Below are 19,218 nucleotides of genomic sequence, written 5' to 3'. Positions count from 1 at the left end.
GCATAGGGCATGGCCAGGCTGAGAGAGTTCAGTAAGCAGAAAACCTACTCCTTGTAAGCTGCAGGCAGAGGAGGGGGACAGGAACAGGAATGGGCCTGGGCTTGGCACTTGGCACTCCCCTGCAAGTGGTGCTGCCTGAGCTGCACCAGCACCACTCGCAGGGGATGGGCCACACCAGCTGAGCACTGAACCCAGCCCTGTCCTCATCCTTTGCGAGTGGCACCAGGCTCACAGGGATTGGGGTTGCATCACCCGAGTACCAAATCTGGCCCTGTCTGCTGCCAGTGGCACTGCCAGATGCTGAGCCTAGTGGGATGGGAACGAGATGAGGATGGGCTCGGCACTCAGCTGGCGCTGTCTCATTCCCTGTGAGTGGCGCTAGGTTTGGAACTTGACTGGGGTGGCCCCACAGGGGGTGGGGATGGGGACGAGATGGGGATGGGCTTGGCACTCAGCTGGCACTGCCTCATCCCCTGTGAGCAGCACCAGGCTTGGCGGTTGGCTGGAGTGGCCCCATCCCCTGTGAACAGTGCTGGTGAGGCCCGGGAAGCACCACTTGCAGGGGATGAGGCTGCACCAGTTGAGTGCTGAGCCCAGCCCTGTGCCCAATTTTTTGATGTGGCACAGTGTATAAGTTGAGTTTTATTTTTAAGACCCAAAAATTGGACTTCAAAACCTAACTTATACACCATGAAATATGGTATGTTTTAGTAGTGGCTGATTATTTTTCCAAGTGGGCAGAAGCATACTCTCTCTATGACCAGAAGGCTAAGACTGTGGCGAAGGTGTTTGTTGAGAGATTTGTGTGCTACCAGGTACGTCTACATGAGATGCTAAGTTGCCATAATGATGAGCTACAGTGATGTAGCTCATTACTAGGGAGATGTAGTGTGAGCAGGCATGCACCATGATGCTGATGCTGCTGTACAGTAGCAGTGAGCTACTTCTTAGTAGTTTGTTGTTACTGTGCAGTAGGGTTGGAAACGACCCATGTGCCATCAGGACTGTGCAGTAATGATGGTTAGTACTAAAGCAAGTTGGGGGCATGTGTAGACACACCCACCATGGTGTACCTAGATCCCTACACGCTGACCAGGGAAGAAATTTTGAATCTCAACTGTTTCATCATGTATGTGACCTTTTGGAAATCAGCAAAACCTGCACCATGCTATATGACCCCCAATCTCATGGATTAGTGGACAGTTCAACTGCACTCTGGTTGACATGCTGTCCTCCCTGATCAAAGACAATCAGAGTGGGATGAGTTACTCTCTTATGTCATGATAGCTTACTGGAGCAGAGTGCAGTCATCTATGGGATATATACCATCTATGGTATTCTTTGGATGGGAGATTTGCCTGTCTATTGTTGTCTCTGAAGTAAACATATCACAGGTATTTGAGCTGAATATGTTACAAAGATGGCTGGCTATCTAAGTGCAGTTAGCCAAGCTGTTAAGAGACATCAAGCTGCAGCCACACAAAGCCACTGGCCAGACAGTCCTTGACACAACATTGGATGGTTACTTGCTGTTGTCAAGTGCTTGGAAGGAGCTGATTGGAAACATCGCAAGGCAGGTGGAGATGCACAGTAATTCATAGCTGAGAACATATGAGAACTGTCTTCCTCATCTTATATTTAAAACAAGTTCCTGCAGATACCACAAAAGGAGTGCAATTACTTCCAGGGGCTCAGGAACATCCTTAGGGAGATTGGTTTGTTATACATCACAACTCTGTTCAGCATTGGCAACGTGTAGGGGGTGCACACGGGTGCTGACACTGCTGGCGGTGCCTGCAGGCAGTCACTGCTCACCACACCACCACTCACTGCCCCTGCCACCGGCGGTGTCTGCGGGTGGTCGTCAACCACTGGTCAGCACTCGCCAGCCTTCCCCCACCCCCCCGCCCCAACTGACAGTGTCATGGCTGCCTGTGGGTGCTCACCGCTTGCCACTGCCATGCTCCTGCCACTGACAGCGCTGCTGCTGCTGCCTGTGGGAGCTCACTGTGCCCTCCCCAGCCTCCAGGGGCACGTGACGTTCATGCTGTCCAGCACTGGGAGGTAGGGAACATGCACTGTGATGCCATGTCTGCCACTCTAACCTTTCACATCAGCACTTTGGACTTTGGTTTCCTTTTTTCCTTCAGGATGGGAGCCATGAAACTGGTGCTGTCCTTTCTGACCATGGCTTACCTGCTGCACACAGCTGCCACACTGAGGATCAGTGCTTTTAACATCCGGACATGTGGAGACACTAAGTTGTCCAATGAGACCATTGCAGGAATTATTGTCAATGTGAGTGCTGGGTGGGGAGGGTGTGGGTGTCTGTCACCACAGCAAGCAGTGCAAAGTTTTCCAGGAAAGAACTGGAACAAGGTGTTTTAGAAATCTGTGTTCTTTGGGGCTGGAGAAGAGATTACCGCAGGGGATGAAAGCCACTAAGAAGCAATAATGAAAGGGCAGTGGTGAGGGGCCAGCTGCTGGGCTATGGTTTTGCTTGGCTAGCTGTGATCAGCCAAGGGGCTGCAAAGTGGGTTGTAGCTGTAGCTCTTCTAGGGAAGTTTTGCCCTTATCCTCTCAGTGACAAATGGAGACACTCTGTCACAGGCCTGCAAGAGGTACTTTTCAGCCACACCCTGCCTTGCATACTGAGAAGCATGGATGGATCTAGACTTTTGAAAAACAGGGGTGCAGATGGAGAGGTGCATCATCACATTTAAAACAACATGTATTCTTTTCCAGTTAGAAAAACTAGAAGCTTTGCTAATATGCTAGGGGCCTAGGGCTGTATTATTCAATTTAAGATTGAAGCAAAAACAAATGTAACTTCATCAGAATGAGTTAAAAACCATCTGCAGGGCTGTGAAATGGGAAATTCATTACTAGGGCAGCTAACAGACAGCAGATTTTCAGAACAAAGGATAGCTTGATTGGTGGAACAAAAGAATCATTAACACCTGCTTGAAGAGGGGATCAGGTAAATTATAATGAGCCACGAAGTCAATTGATTCCCTCAGCACTGTCTGACTAAAAGTGCTGTTGCCACTGCCAGGCAGTTGGCTTTAAAGTTTGGGTGGAGTACGAATCACGGGGCAGGGAGTACAAGTGCACCCCTCTAGATCTGCCCCTGCTGAGAAGTGACACTGAATCCCATGTGCAAAGATAGTTAGATAACACATCGATGCCTCCATTATTTTACAAGAAACACAGAGGCAGACTGGTTTTCTGGCTAGCATTTTCCTGGGCCAGACCTTGTGTGATCACTGCTGAGTTTCTGACAACTCAGCTGGGATTTTGCTGGTTGGTTCTACAGCCCTCTGGAGTAGCTGTGGTGCAAATGCTGCCATGTACATCCTGCTCTAGGCTGATGCCTCACCTCGGCTGCTGCAGGGCTCAGCCCTATTCTCCCAGCTTGTGTACTTCAGTGGAAAATAGGGTAATCTCAGCTCAGCTGGAGGGTGAAGGGTGGGGAGGCCAAGAGTCCAGAAGCCACGTCTCTGCTGGTGTGTGGCTGCAGCATGTGATTCTGTCTGGGGTTCTTGACTTCTGACTTTCTTGGGTTTTGTGTGTCTCTAAGGAAATCTGGACAGAAGCCCAGTCAGCAAAGCACTGCCTGCTTAGAGATAGCTCTGAGTAGTACAGATTCACCCCAGCCTTTGGGATTGAAATAGGGACAAGGGCAGAAAAAAGTGTTCCAGGAACAGGGAGAGGTAACCTTATCCTCAGTGCTGGCAGGAAGGCCTCCTTAGCGGATGCAGTGTCAGAACAATCACAGAATAAATGGGAGTGTTATGGCTCCTTCAGGCACAGGGGGCCAAACTTAGCTGCAGTGTAAACTGGGATGATTGACTTGACATCATAATATTACCACAATACTGAGCTTGTCCCAGGAGCTGGTTGTTTTGACAGGGAAATGACTGGATGTAGGCATCAGAGTCATAAACGTTCCTGGTTTATTCTCAACTCCCTTGATTGTCTGGTTGAACTTTTCCCATGTTAGGAACAGATTCTGATCTCTGTGACAGCAGAGTGGACCTAGAGACAAGCTTCGCAGAGTAACACTAGATCTTCATCCAGGAAGGTCCCCTCAGAGTCTGCCCCTGAGTATCGCAGTCCTCTTCAGGCCCAGGCCCTCCAATGGCAGTGATGGTGCCAGTGGCCAGTGCAGCTGGCCCTGAGAACACCTGGACTGCTCTACATTCAGCCTGACAGCTCTGAACTTTGTCTTTCCACCAGATATTGTCAATGTATGACCTCATTTTGGTGCAGGAGGTCCGGGACTCTGACCTCAGTGCTGTGAAGAAACTGATGAACAAGCTCAACAGGTATGGGAGTAGGGGTGGGAAGAAAAGCCTGAATCATTGTTTTGGGGTGGTATGCTACATGGCAGATATAGATAAGGACCGTTTGGCAAAGCAGGGAGCAGCACCCCCAAGGGTAGGCTCCAGGATGGCCTGATGAAGCTATAGTGAGTGCAGAGCATGGGGGCTGCATCTTTGCAGCTGGTTCTGTCAGAACTGAGTACGGACACCTGGGTGCATGGGAGCCCGTCACAATGGAAATGCAGAAGAGGTTGCATTCTGCTGTGCTAGGCACTGAGCACCCTTGTTTACCCCTGTGCCAAGTGAGTGCAGCCTGATTACTGCTGGGACAGAGGCAAGGAAAGGGGGTGTGGGAATGGGTATCATCATTAAGGCATGGAAGTTAATGTACAGGACATGCAGGACAAGCCTCTCTGACTGGCAGGAAAATACTAAATATGGCATCAAGCCAGATGAGCTTGGGATGATTCTGGTTGTGGAGGGATTAGTGTAGAGATGGGCCCACAACCCAGACACTAAGATCTGGAGCCACCTGCATTGCCCAGTCATCCAGGTGCTCATGTTTCCTTCAGCTCAGTCCCCTATTGGAAGAACAGTTGCAGTTTGCAGGGCATAGGAATGAGATAGATACCACCTGAGTTCATAGCATCATAGAAGAGCAGGGATGGAAGGGACCTCAAGAGGTCACATCCAGTTGAACCCCATGCTCACAGCAGGATCATCCCTATCTAAATGATTCCAGACACGTTTGTTTAACCTACTCTAAAATACTTCAGGGACAAACCCTCAAACTACCAGGCACAATACCTGAAACATCAAAACACCCTTAAATTAGGGAGCTTGTTTTAACTGGTACAGTACCAGATTTCATGGGCTGGTCCCAGCAACTGTTGGGAATTATAATAGGCATCCTAGAAACTCAGGGGCACAGTCTGGCCTGGAGTCAGAGCAGTGCAGAGCACCTTGCAAGCACCATTGCCTGCCTGGCATACAGCCTTGCCCTGCCAACTTGTGAGAGCTGGGAAGGGCCACTAGACAGCATCCCTGGTTTCCCAGATGATGTCCCAGATTTCCAGGATTTTCACGTGGTCAGCTTACCTTTACCTTGCCATAGGTAAAGCAGGGGGATGAGTGTGCTGTCAATGCTTTGCCACTGCAAGGCCACCTAAGCCTGGGGAGAGCCTGGATACCATGGAGGCACTTGGTATAGAGGAAGATCTCTTCAGCAGAAGTACAGCAATGTCACTGGATGTGACGGAGAGGGGGTGGGAGTGGGGAGGGGATGCTGGGGCTAGGGGTGGAGAGACATGCTGCTTGTTTGAGGTGCTGGTGGTACACAGCTGCCCTACCCCCTGCATAGGTCTTAATGCTGGCTCTTCCTTTGCCCTCTCCAGAATATCGCCGGATCTATACAGCTATGTGGTCAGCCTGCCCCTGGGGAGAACCTCCTACAAGGAACAGTACCTCTTCATTTACAGGTAACAGCCCACCAGCACAGCCAGTGCTCACACCAGTGCTGCAGAGAGTTGCAGTGGTCATCCCAGGCAGTGCTGGCTGGGGGAAGTTGACCTGTCCTGGGCAGAACCAGGCCTCCACTCCCTTGACAGGTGCAGATTGCTTTGGTTGTACAGCCCAAGGCTTTGACTGCTGCCCTCTCTCTGCCAGGGCTGCTGAGGGAATCAAACAGCAGGTCCAGATTCTATGCTGAACCAGTGACTGCATGTGTGGTGACGTCTGGGGCACCTGCAGGGTTAAACACACTCTGGGTCCCTCTGCTGGTGAGGCTGCCAATCACTGCTGATCCCTGCCTTTAGCACCCCCATGCCCCTGCAATGTATCTCAATTAGCTCTACATGGCTGCTCTGTCTCATCTCCCGACAGGACAGGGATGCTGTCTGTTGTGGACAGTTACTATTATGAAGACGGCTGTGAGTCCTGCATGAATGACACCTTCAGCAGAGAGCCCTTCATCGTGAAGTTCTCTTCTCCTCTCACAGGTGGGCTGGGCTGTAGGGATCCCGGCTGTATGGTGCTTGAAGCACCCATTCACCAGACTCAGCTTGCAAGTGGGCTGGCAAATTCCTGCTCCCTCCAGAGAAGCTCTGGGGATGTAACTAAGTGTCTGCAGCAAATTTGAAGATGCTGCTTCTGACTGAGAGGCAAGCCAGGATCCAAACCCAGGACAGGCACAGGGATGGTTTGAAACACCATATCCCCCTTCTGGCAGGTCAGGCTGCTCATGACCAAAGTCAGAATCAGGGATCAGTTCAGTACCCCATGGACACAGGTGTCCTCCTCTTGCATACCCCTGCCTTAGGTGACTCCATTGCTTCCCAGGTGTATTCTGGTTGTGGGTTTTATGGAGGGCAGGGTGTCTGAACTGCCTTATAAGCCCTGGAGCTTTGACTCCCCTATGGACCAGCCCCTGGGCCCCTCACATAATTAATGAAGTTGCTACTTCTGCAGTGGAGAAGCATCATCCTCAGGCCTTGGGCAGCTATACTCTCAACCCTAGGATTCTCTGACAGCCTTTCCCCCCCTTAGCCCCTTTCTGCACCCTGCTCAGCTATTCTGTGATGCCCTTGGCAGGCTGCTTCCTCAGTATTCAACCACCCAAGACCACATTTGGGACTGAATCCAGGTCTGGTGGTGTCAGTTACACTATCACGTGGCTGCAGGTGCCCTGGAGAGGCCAGTGTGGCAGACTGGAGCTACTGGCACTTCAGGGGCACTCAGTGCTGCACCTGGTCCAGATGAACTGTGTCAGAGTGGATATTTCCTAAAAACCACACAGAACTGGCCTGTGTTCTGAGCACCTCACTGGGTACTTCCTGTCTTGCAGTACCCATAGGGAAATAATTCTGCATCTGGAACATTAAGTGCCATTGTGCTGCTGGATGGGAATAGATTCTCAGGGCCAGATTGTATTGGCCTGTTAGGCACCTAAGTGTAATCCCTATTGCACCCTGCTTGCTTCTGAAAAAGGAGTTAATACAAAAGATGGGCGAGTCCTCTCTCTCCTCACTGCCTTTTTGCAAGGCAATCCTAAGGATCAGATGATGTACAAATCTTGTTGCGTTAATGAATTTTCAGGAACTTGAATAGGGTGGTATAGCATCTTATTTACGTACTTAATAGGAAGAAAAGAATCCTGCCCATATCTGCTGTCTAGGTTAAGTTCATTTCTGCCTCATCTCCTTCATGTGACATGATGAAAGAGTTTTGAAGGCAATACGATTTTTCCCTTGAATATACAGAGTTGGGTTTGTTCCCTTGCATGGAAAAGTCATAGCTGTGCATGTGCATGTGCATGTGCATGTGCATGTGTGTGATGTGTGTGTTTCTCTGCTGTTTCTCTGGCAGAGGTGAAGGAATTTGTGCTGGTGCCTCTGCATGCATCCCCCAATGAGGCTGCTGCAGAGATTGATGCCCTCTACGATGTCTACTTAGATGTCATCAGCAAGTGGGCGACTGATGTAAGCAGATGGGTCCACACACCATGTGGAAGAATATATCAGCTTCCTCTTCCAGTGATATAACTTACCTAGGGGCTGAGGAAGAACTGTAAAGACAGACCCAGTGGTTAGGCTTTGCTCTGAAATTGTGCTGAAGGCCATCCTCAGTGATCCAACCATTAATGGGTCATTTAGGCTGGGGATTAAAAGTGCCAGCCACATCATTCCCTTGTGTGATGTTGGCTACAGAAACTGGCATGATAGCTTGCTAGGTTGATGGGCCACCAAGGGTGGGGATAGACTTTCTCCTTTTCTTGTTCTAGTCTGAGGTGGTTTGCTTCCACACTGAGACAACAGCTAACTTGGTGATAGAAGGTCCTGGTGCTCCATGCTCTGACTGGTTTTCATCTTCTGTGGAAAGCACCTCAAGCCTGCTGGGCAGGTGTCACCCCTGGTTTGGCCCAATACAGGGGACCAGGAATGCCCTAACATGCCCTAAAGCACCTGCACCCAGCCAGGTCTGCTATGATGCCATTTTCTGGGCCAGGTTTGGTACTTAGCACTGGGTTTTCTTCTGCTCCTCCAGGCTCTGGGAAAATTAACCCCCTCAGTCCATATTCAGTTCCTGATTAGTATCCAATAATGTGATCAAGATGAAATGTCACCTGTGCTGCCCAAAATGTGAACCCCTGAACCCACAAGATCTTATGGGTCTCAGCCACACACCTGTACAGACATGACCCCTCTGGGACACTCACGTCTCTTGGGCACTGTTTCCTCAGTCCCTTTTACCCATTGCCATCTTGCAAAGAGCAGTGGTGACTGAAGACAGCTGCTCTCTTGTGACTTTTGCTTGACAAGGTGAAATGAGCTGAGGAATTTTATTCCAGTCTCTGCTGGATAGGTTCAAGCAGCACCTACCCTCTGCCCCACCTCCATACCCCATACCCCATACCTGGGAGTAATTTGGGCAGTTTGGGCAGAGCCCAAGCCTGGGATGAGCCTCACAGCCCACCCTGTGCTCCCACCCCAAGGCTTGAATGACCCAACGTCTTCAGCCTTGTTTCCTGGGTTCCTGTTCCTGCTTTGTCCTCAACTCTGTGGTAGCCCCTGACCTCAGCTTTTGACTGCTGACCCCAAGTTGCAATGTTTGGATCTTGGCCCCCAACTTGGTCTCTGCCTTGGACACTTTAGTTCTTGAAGCCAGGATCAGACCCACCTCAGTTTCTACTTTGATACACACACTTGCTCTGACCATGTCTCCTGTGGCCTGCCTGCAGCTTCCATGAGGGAGTTGCTTCTGCTCTTTACATGGAGGGTGATGCCCAGGCTATCAGGATAGTACTGGTTGCAGAACTGGCATGCACACTCCTGGTACTAGATTTCAGGGCCCTGTGGAAGCACTGAAGTCTGCAGGCAGAACTCAGAGTATGCTACCCTCATGCTACAGACACTGGATGAGAGTGGGAACACTTGATCCAGCAACATCCCTCATTTCAGTGATGGAACTGGGGACAGCGCCTGATTTCACCCAAGCCCATGCCTTGACTAGAGGCCCATATTATCTCCTGGGGAGCAGCCCCTAGCCGGGGGGCCTCAGCTAGTGCCAGGGCTGCCCATTCTGTCAGGGTACCCAGCAAGGCTCCAGGTGGAGGGCTGTGCAGGAAGTTCCCAAGATGCTGGCAAAGCTGTGGCTATGCCCTGCCTGCTAATATTGCTTTGCCTTGGCAGAATATACTCTTCCTGGGAGACTTCAATGCTGGCTGCTCTTATGTCACCCCGGAGGACTGGGCCTCCATCCGCCTGCGTACCAACAGAGCATTCCAATGGCTCATTCCTGACAGTGCTGACACCACTGTGTCACACACTGTCTGTGCCTATGACCGGTAAGATACCACCAGGGCAGGAGCTGCTTCCTGAAAAAGATGGGAGGTCTGGGAGTGGGGAGGGGGCAGGGTCTGATGGGGCAGAAGCCAGAATATGGGGTCCCAATTGGAAATTTAGTCCTCCCTGGCGACAGGAGCTCTCCCTTTGATTTCATTGTGAATAAGTCTCCTGCTGGGACTGCCTGGGCTTTGCAGAGAGGAAGCACCTTGCTGTGGGATAGATCATGCCCCTTACATTGACTGAGGAGTGTTACCCCCCATAGGGCTGGCCTGGTGGCCTTACTGCTGCTGGAGTGGTGGAGTTCCCAGTGCATGGAAACCATTATTGGGAGCCCCTGGCTGGCAGCCTGTACAGAAGCTGGATCTAAATGGACCGTGAACTCCTCTGTCCATTTGAGGGGTTGGGCTGGTGCTAATGCAGATTAGCAGGGTAGTGCAGGGGCCCATGTAGTAGATTTCAGGACCCCCCCCAGAAGTCACCACCTGCTGCAGTGCAGTCAGATGAAAGGCAGGTATGATGTTAGAGCTGCAGCAGAGCAACTTAATCAGAGACAAAAGAGGGTTGGCATTTGTGTGAGATGAGCATGTATGGCCAGGGCCAGTTGTGGAGCTTGAAAGAAAAGGGGTGGGCAATGGGATGGAAGAGAGGATAGGAGCTGGGAAATGCTCTCATGGGCACTGACTTTGGGACTGCCGTGGAGCATCAGATGCCTCTGTTGCTGCTGGAAACCCCAGGGTACAGGGTAAGTGGAGCATATTTCCTGTCATATTTGATGCTGAATCCAGCACTGATGAATGTGTAACAAGACTCCTTTGACCTCTTACAGGATTGTTGCAAGTGGCTCTGAGATGAAAAGCTGTCTGATTCCTGAGACTGCCCATGTCAACAACTTCCAATGGGCTTTCAACCTGCAGTACAAGGATGTAAGTGATGCCCAGGGTCCTGCTGGGTACTGGCAGCAAGCTCTGGCTGTTATTTTCATGGGAGAACAGCAGCTATAGTCAGTACTTGTGCGAAGGGCAGAAACAGCATTTCTGCTGGGTCTAGGCTACATCAACTCTAAAGTGGAATTTCCAAGTGTAAAGGTTAAGTCTGCTCAGCAAAGCTGCCTACAGCTTACATCATGCCAGTATAACAGGGAAGGATTTTCTCTGCTGTGATTATCTCTGGGGGTAGATGGGCACTAGAGCTGTTGGGTCTGATTCTGTGGAGCTCTACACTGTGTGCAAAGTGACTCTGCAGCATGGCACATGATTTACCCGCTGGGATTGTCTGGGCTATCCCACCTAGTCAGCTCCCTGCCACTGCAATGGCCCCTGATATGGGTGGCCCTTGGTCCTTTTTGTTCTGTGCCTGCAGCACACATTTTGGTCTTATGGGAACCAAAATGCTTTTATCTTACTAAAATATGCATTTAATGCAGAGATATCAGGGTGAACCTAAATAGCTTATGATTACAGGGGGTCAAAAGAAATGGTATAGCAGTTACCTGTGGCCTCAAGCTCTGGGAAATGATAAATGGCAGTGTTTCACCCACTCTTAGCCCTGGGATAAATGACCCAACAAAGGGAAAGACAATGGAGAATAAGGCTCCAGATGCTGTTCTATGGCCTTGTGCTTAGAAGCAGAACCTCTACTTGGAAGTCCAGCAGGTTGTCACTGCCCTGTAGAGCACTCTCTGCTTCAGCAAGTCTTCTTCATTGCGTTTCCAGTCCAACCTTTCTATATGGTCTGTTCCTGATATTCTGCACAGGCCACTGCTTCTGGTGTTGGTGTTGCCAGATCTTGTGGGGTGCACTGTGGTGCTACAGGGCATCTCAGGAGATGATCCATGGTTTGCTTCTCCTGACAAACGCATCGATCAGTCATGTAAAGGCCCCATGCATCTTCCAAGACTTACTCTCAATCTGTTCAGACTCCACCATGTATACTATTTGTAGCTGCAGCTGGATGCTAACTCCTTACTTGGGGTAATTGCTCACTGGCTCCATTCAACAGCTTTGTTTCCTAGTTTCTCCCATTCTTTTTGCCAGAGGGTACTTCTGACTGATTCTAGTGATGTAGTTGATGATACGGGAAAGGACAAAAAGCTATTTCTCGATCAGAGACAATGGTGAACTGGTTGATGTCCGTACAGTAGGTGGTGGCGGTGGCTGTCTGACTCTTGTACCTCCTGGTCAATGTCACCTGCTACTTTCCTTATGATATAAAGGAGGTGCTATGCCAGATAGTGTGTATAGTCAGAGAACAAGGGTGCATTTTAGGCAGCCTGTTATAATTCTGCATGTATCATTTAGGGTGGTGTCAATAAGTTTACTGTGACTTGAGCATCCCCAGGTAGTGCAGGCATATTCAGCCAGACAAACAGATTGCTAAGGCAGTAGTGCATAGGGTGGATGAATGTGTTCCCCACTTGGAATTTGCGAGGTTACACAGATGGTTCAACATCTTCATCAGCGATTTGGATGAGGGGGTAAAAAGCACCCTGTTCAAATTTGCTGATGACACTAAGATGTGGGGGGACGTGGGCACATTGGAAGGATGCAACAGGCTACAATCAGACCTACACAGGTTACAAGGGTGGGCGGACGAGAATAGGATGGGCTTCAACACAGACAAGTGCAAGGTGATGCACCTTGGGAGGAACAACCGGCACCATACCTACAGGTTGGGGAACTCCCCTCTTGTCAGCACAGAGGCGGAAAGGGATCTGGGGGTCATCTTTGACTCCAAGATGAACATGGGTGGCAGTGTGGGGAGGCAAGTAAGGAAGGCCAACCGCACCTTGTCATGCATCCACAGATGCATCTCGAGCAGGTCCAGGGAGGTGATCCTCCCCCTCTATGCGGCACTGGTCAGGCCGCAGCTGGAGTACTGCGTCCAGTTCTGGGCACCACACTTCAAGAGGGACGTGGACAACATGGAGAGGGTCCAGAGGAGGGCCACTCATATGATCAGGGGACAACAGGGCAGGCCCTATGAGGACAGGCTGCGGGACCTGAACCTGTTCAGCCTCCACAAGAGACGGCTGAGGGGGGATCTTGTGGCCTGTTATAAACTAGTCACGGGGGATCAGCAGGCATTGGGGAAGTCACTGTTTCCCTGAGCACCGCCAGGAGTGACCAGGAATAATGGTCACAAGCTGGCAGAGGGTAGGTTTAGGTTAGATATCAGGAGGTGCTATTTCACAGTCAGGGCGGCTAGGGTCTGGAACCAGCTTCCAAGAGAAGTGGTGCAGGCTCCTACCCTGGGGGTGTTTAAGAGGAGGTTAGATGAACATCTTGCTGGGGTCATTTGACCCCAGTACTTTTTCCTGCCATGGCAGGGGGTCAGACTAGATGATCTGCTCAGGTCCCTTCCGACCCTAGAAACTACGAAACAGAATGTTGTTCATGTGCTGACCTTGGCTTTAGCATTTAATATGTGCTTAAGTGTATGGTCCAGTGTTACCCCTAAGTAGACTGGGTGTTTCTGATGTTCAAGACTCTGCTCACCCCAGGGTACATTCAGGTGTCATTCTATATCCTGGTTCCTCAGATTGGAAGTAGATGGGAAGTGCAGATTTGGGTTTTGCTAGGGCTGGGTTTGAGATGATTATTTAGGTAATAATCTGACATCTTGTCCAGTGACTTTTCCACGATCTTCTCAGGTGCCCTCAAAATTCTTCTGCTGTGTGGTAATGCAGGAATTCTCAGTGTGGCAAACATGGGAGCTTCTCAACCAGCCACAGTACTGGTTTCCCACTGCCTCTGGGCATGCCGTCTGCCTATCTCATCTGCTATGCCTTGTTGTTAAGTAATTAGGATCCAAATTAGGTGGGAGGCTGACCATTCTGGGCCCTGGTGTCTAGGGCCTTTAGTACATGCTCTTACCTCCCTTTAGGTGTCCCATGCATAGCTGATGTTCCTAACAGTGGCCTGAGGCTGGGCCCAACTCATTACAGTATTAGGCCTCTCACACCCTGCCCTATTATGGGCCTCCCTCTCACTAAAGTCTCTCACAATCCACCCTCTCTCACACAGTCTCTCTTATGCTGCCCTTGCTGGGCCTCACTCATACTGCTCCTGCTTTTCCCCCAGGGTCACACTTACCCTGCCCTCACCTGGAGGGTCCTTGGGATTGATTCCCTTCACTCCCTGGCCAGCAAGCCTTTTGGGCATCTCCTGCTACCCTCATCCGAGTGAGCTTTGGGTGTTTGCAAAATACTGCGCAGACTCTGCCCTTGTCTCATAGCCAGGTAACTCCCACAGCTGCTCTCCATACAGGGCTGCTGACTCCACCCTCATTTCTCTGTTACTTCTCCTCTACTGCCCTCCAATTGGCCTTAGGCACCAGAAAGCTTACCTGGATCAAATTCAGTCACCTAAGTTAACAGGGCCTCAATTCAATACTCCGCCCCCTTCTCTGGGGCCTGGGGCTGAACACCCCCTCAGGTTCAGGTGCCCCTCATCAGTATGCCTGGCCCACAACTCTCTTTCTCTCCCCAGGATCTTACACCTTAAAGGGCTCAGGTGCCACCCATGGGCATGCCTGGCCCCACTACCCACTTCAGGCTTTGCACCCTATCAGGATCAGGTGTCCCACATAGACATACCTGGCCCTAATTCCCTCTGATGTTACTCATAACCCACAAGATGGTGGGTCCAGGGGTTATTAAGGTGCCCTGACCCTCCTTTCACTGGGATAGTCCTCCAACCTGGCATTTGCTGGCCCCGCCCCACCACTAGTAGTCCCATCAGGCCTCCCTATCCCAGCAGGATGAAGTTTAAGGTCATGTCCAGGACCAGGACCCTCCAAGCTGCCCTATAGCTCCTGCCCTTACCTCTAAGTTGTCTCCAAAGCAGCAGCTCTGCCAGAAAATGTTCCCTCCTCAGCACCAAACAGCAACTGCTCTCTCAAGCCGTACTGGCCTGAGTCTTAAGATGGCTGCTCATCAGGACTGGACTCCACCTGCCTGCTGCCTGGCCCAGTTCTTAAAGTGGCAGAGCACCATGAGTGCTCTGACACACACCTTCCCCCTTAAGATGTTTTCTGGGTAGGGTTTTCCCTAGTGCTCAGCCAACAAGCACCCCCAGAGCTTGCAAACTCCCTGAGTGGTGAACACCTCACTGGTACTCCACCGCAGTCAGCATAGATGAACTGCTGACATTCAGCAGGAAGTGTCTGATTGTTAATGTAGATGTTGACTGGAAGTGGGTTGAGCACATTGCCTTCCTTGTGGTAAGCCACTCTTTTGGGAGCACACTGCTTCAGTAAGTAGCAGCCTTTGCATGTTGCCTCCATAGCCATTGTGTGTAGTCTCCCCAGGCCTACCATCAGGCCTCACAATTTGTTAAGATCACCAAATCACAGGGCTGGGAGGAACCTCAGGTCATCTAGTCCGGCCTCTTTCTTTTTTGTGTCCTTGTAACAAGGTATTAAGCATAATTGGCAGATTTGTTGGAATCTGACAGGCCACGTCATAAGCATTTCTGCTATGGCTTCAAATTTGCAACCTCTAGGCTATCAACCATGCACCTTAGCATCCCCACAGGATCCCAGCCTCTAGTCTAGCTCCTGAACAGATGCAGAATGGGCTACTTTTAAACCATCCCAGACAGATGCTCATCCTGTTGCTTCTTGAAAACCTCCAAGGAAGATTTCACAGTAATTCTGGGTCTACCTCTGTCTCATGCTGGGGTAATGACTGAAACCAACCAGGACCTGGTATAAACAAAAATTGGATAACAGTCTTAAAATACCTGAATGGTGGTTTTAAAGAAGATAGGGCTATTCTCTGTGGCTGCAGGGGACAGGACGAAGTATAACAATTTTAAATTGCAACAGAGGAAGAATTTGAGGAAGGTTAAGCACTGGAACAGGCTGTCCAGATTGTGAAGTCTCCATCCTCAGAAGTTTTAAAGAATAAATGAGACAGACATTTAGCTAGGATCCTGCCTTGCCCAGGAGCTGGACTACATGGCATCCTGAGGCCTGTTTTTCTGCTATTCTCTGATTCTGTGATACTCCTGCTTCTCCTTCTCCAGCATGTATCATGCTGGGGAATTAGAGCATGGGGTCTCTGCTCTTATCTTGGCTCTTCTGTAGGCTGCTAATTGAGCTCTGAGGACTCTGACAGGGACACAGTTACACAGGCAGGAGTGTAGTGTGGACTAAGCTTTAGTCTGGGAAGTATTTTACATTCACTTTGCACTGGTGTTGACTGATTCCTATGAGCATAGGGCAGTAAAAGTTTAAACCTCTGTTCTGAATGTTTTGGCTAATTCTCCTTTCCTTTCTGTGCCTTGGTTTTTGTGTGAGGTGGAATCATAGGAAGTTAGGGTTAGAAGAGACCTCAGGAGGTCATCTAGTCCAACCTCCTGCTCAAAGCAAGACCAGCCCCAACTAGATCATCCCAGCCAAAGCTTTATCTAGCCAGGTTTTGGAAACCCACTAGGATGGAGCTCCCACCACCTCTCTGGGTAACCTGTTTCAGTATTTTACTACCATCCTAGTGATTAAATTCTTCCTAATATCTAACCTAAACTTCCCTTGCTGCAACCTGAGACCATTGCTCCTTGTTCTGTCATCTGCCACCACTGAGATGAGTCCAGTTTCATCCTCTTTCAAACCCCACTTCAGGTAGTTGAAGACTGCTACTAAGTCTCCTCTCAGTCTCCTCTTCTCTGGACTAAGAGAAGCCCAGTTCCCCCAGTCTTTTCTAATAAATTATGTCCCCCAGCCCCCTCACCATTTTTGTTCCTCTCTGCTGGACTCCCTCCAATTTGTCCACATCTCTTCCGTAGTGGGGGCCCAAAACTGAACACAGTACTCCAGATGTGGCCTCACCAGTGCTGAATAGAGGGGAATAATCTCTTCCCTTGATCTACTGGCAACACACTTACCAATGAAGCCCAGGATGCTGTTAGCCTTCTTGGCAACTAGGGCACACTGCTGGCTCATATTCAGCTTATTGTCCACTGTAACCCCCAGGTGCTCTTAGGCTGGCAAATGAGAAGTGCTGTGGGGGCTCCTGGTATAGCTCCATTCCCAACTTGGCTGCTGTACATGCTGTTGATGGAATGAGCATGGGGTGTGGCTCCCAGTTTGCCTGGCTTTCCTGTTTTGTGTGGAAGAACACGGCAATGGCACCAAGCAACCTGTTTAATCACTGTGACAGGGGTCCGTCCCTAGGCCAATCACAATGCTGGTCTGCCCACCTGTCCAGGGCAGTCCGTCCTTCCTGCCAAACCTTTCTTGTAACCAAGTGATATGTCAAGGGCAGGGGCGGGCAATTATTTTGGGTGGAGGGCCGCTTACTGAGTTTTGGCAAACCAATAAGGGCCACATGACAGGCAGCCAGGGCCAGATGAATATTAATTTTCTACATTTTTTAGGGGCCCCCTGGGCTGGATATAATGGCCTGGTGGGCCGCATCTGGCCCATGGGCCAAATTTTGCCCACCCCTGGTCAAAGATGTAATACACAGATCCGTACCATCCTTATACCATGTCCCATGTCTTGCAGATGACATCGCAATATGGCTCCAGCTCCACAGTGGGCCCCACTATATTCCATACTGACATTTGGACCCTGACCTGGATACCTCCTACTTGGGCAGCCTAGCTCCCTAGACCCCTTTCCAACTCAGCAGTGGTCACCTCCAGAACCTTTGGCCTTGCAGGCCCTGGCCTCACCTCTGGGCTAGTCAGGATGGCAGGCAGCTGGCTCTGGCCATCCCTTGTGGTAGGCACTCTGGTCCTTTGACCTATATGGTCCTGGCCCCAGCATTGACCAGTTGAGGTTCTTGAGCAGCAAGCCCTCTCTCCCATATGGGTCTGCTTTCTTGGGGCTCTCCAAATAATGTCTCCACTCTCTGAGCTCATGGACTACATAATTTCTCCAGAACCCTCCTGGATCTGCTCTTCCATCCTTGCTGGACTCACTAGTTCTCTGGCCTCACTGGGCCTCTACTCCAGCTGGCCTATGTGCAGTCCTTCAGCCCCTCATTGACCCTACTCTCAGTAGCCTCCAGCTCTCACTTTGCCCCCTCACTGGGGCACTACTTTGCCCTCTCACTGAGGTTTCTGGGCCTTACAGCCCATGGGCCTCAGGTCCCACTCTCTGTGGGCCTTGGCATTATGCTTTTCTGCTAGGGTGTGCTCCCCTAGCCTTTCCCCTCCACAGGGGACCCACAAGGCAGTCAGGGCTAAGGCTTTCTGCACCTCATACTTGGCTTTCAGCAGGGATGTACAGGTGTGGTATTTCCTGGAGACTGCCCCACCATGGGCAGCACCACCATACCATCCAGCCCTAGCAGGGTGTAGTTTCAGGTCATATTCTAGGACCAGGAACCTCCTCCATCTCTATTGTTCCTACCCTTAACCTCCAGGATATTCTGGCAGCAGCAGATCTCTGGCTGGGTAACGTTGTTCCCTTGGCTCACAGCAGGAAGTACTAGCTTAGCTCCAAGGGCCTGGGCTTATACTGAGGCTGCCCAGGCCTCCTCCAATCAGGGGCCCGCTTGCAGTCATGTGACCATCACATTAGGCCTAGCCACACCTGCTCAAGCCTCTTAAAGTGGCAGGCACAATCTGTGCCCTGCCACAATCACACATACCATAGCACGAGCCTCTGGGGTGGGAATGTAGTGATCTGGTAGGACTGTGTTTGATGGCCTTTGCATAATTCTGACATGGGGGATCTCAAGGTCCTTCAGAAATGTTAGCAACACTCTGGTAGCGACTCAGGAGGGGGAAGATCAGTGTTTCCATGTTGTGCAGGTGGGGAAACTAAGGAATAGAATGGTTGGGTGGCCCACATCTCAAAGCTTGGCCCCAGGACATGTAGTGAGTTAGCATCAGAGCACAGAGCATGCCAGGCACTGCTTAGGACTAGAAGATCTTTAATTTCACAGCATGCACAGACTATGATACTCAATGGGTGACTCTTACTTCTCTCTGTTTCTGTTCAGGCCCTGGCAGTCAGCGACCATTTCCCTGTGGAGGTGACCCTGAAGTCTTTCTGAGACTTGCTTATTCCTCTCTCCTTCCACCTACCAATGGCTGTTGCTACCAAGAAAACTGCCTCTACTACATGCATATTCTTTGCCAGGCACTGCTGCTTGTAGTTCCAACTCCTTCACATGAACTCCCAGGATTGCATCTCAGTATCTAGGACTACAGCCAAATACCTGCCCTCCTGTCAGCCAAGAGCAGCTTCTGATAGTTTCATTCCTCATCTAACTCAGCATTTCTTAACCAATGGGTTTCAACCCAAAAGTGGGTCACAAGAATATATGAAAGGGTCCTGAATCAACTTTAAAAATGGATTTTCCTTTAAAGGAGCAAAACATGGGAAACCATGGCTTTTTCCACACATGAGGGGGCAGCAGGTTGGAAGTGAGGGACACTGGGTTGGGACTGGCCACTGATGTTTACAAATGGGTCCTGATACAAAAAAGGTTGAGAACCACTGATCTAACTCAGCTGTCAGGACCTTTATATTATATTCCATTAGCATTCCCTGCTGCATACCTGGATGATAGGCACACCTGTTCCTTCATATAGCTA

The 19,218-nt window shown here is 50.4% G+C and overlaps 1 protein-coding gene across 1 annotated transcript; it reads left to right on the top strand.

Annotated features, from left to right (window-relative positions):
• The first annotated feature begins 2,046 nt into the window (after window positions 1-2,046).
• Window positions 2,047-18,674, top strand: LOC149854760 (deoxyribonuclease-1-like). The gene is made up of 8 exons (XM_090023858.1): window positions 2,047-2,298; window positions 4,240-4,328; window positions 5,720-5,803; window positions 6,207-6,322; window positions 7,689-7,801; window positions 9,512-9,666; window positions 10,494-10,590; window positions 18,621-18,674. The coding sequence occupies exons 1-8, from the start codon at window positions 2,074-2,076 to the stop codon at window positions 18,672-18,674; spliced, it is 933 nt and encodes a 310-aa protein (XP_089879984.1). The 5' UTR covers window positions 2,047-2,073.
• The last annotated feature ends 544 nt before the right edge of the window (window positions 18,675-19,218 follow it).

Source organism: Crocodylus siamensis, chromosome 12 (assembly GCF_052110815.1).
Source record: "Crocodylus siamensis isolate JL-2025a chromosome 12, ASM5211081v1, whole genome shotgun sequence".
Taxonomy (NCBI): Eukaryota; Metazoa; Chordata; order Crocodylia; family Crocodylidae; genus Crocodylus; species Crocodylus siamensis.
Note: the sequence above shows the minus strand (reverse complement) of the source record. Positions and strands in the feature narration are given on the sequence as shown.

Excerpts from the sequence above, each read along its gene's own strand:
- LOC149854760 (XM_090023858.1), top strand. The coding sequence starts at position 2,074 with ATGCACTGTGATGCCATGTCTGCCACTCTAACCTTTCACATCAGCACT. Across the intron at positions 4,329-5,719 it reads CTGATGAACAAGCTCAACAG|AATATCGCCGGATCTATACA; the intron begins GTATGGGAGTAG and ends TGCCCTCTCCAG. Across the intron at positions 7,802-9,511 it reads TCAGCAAGTGGGCGACTGAT|AATATACTCTTCCTGGGAGA; the intron begins GTAAGCAGATGG and ends TTGCCTTGGCAG.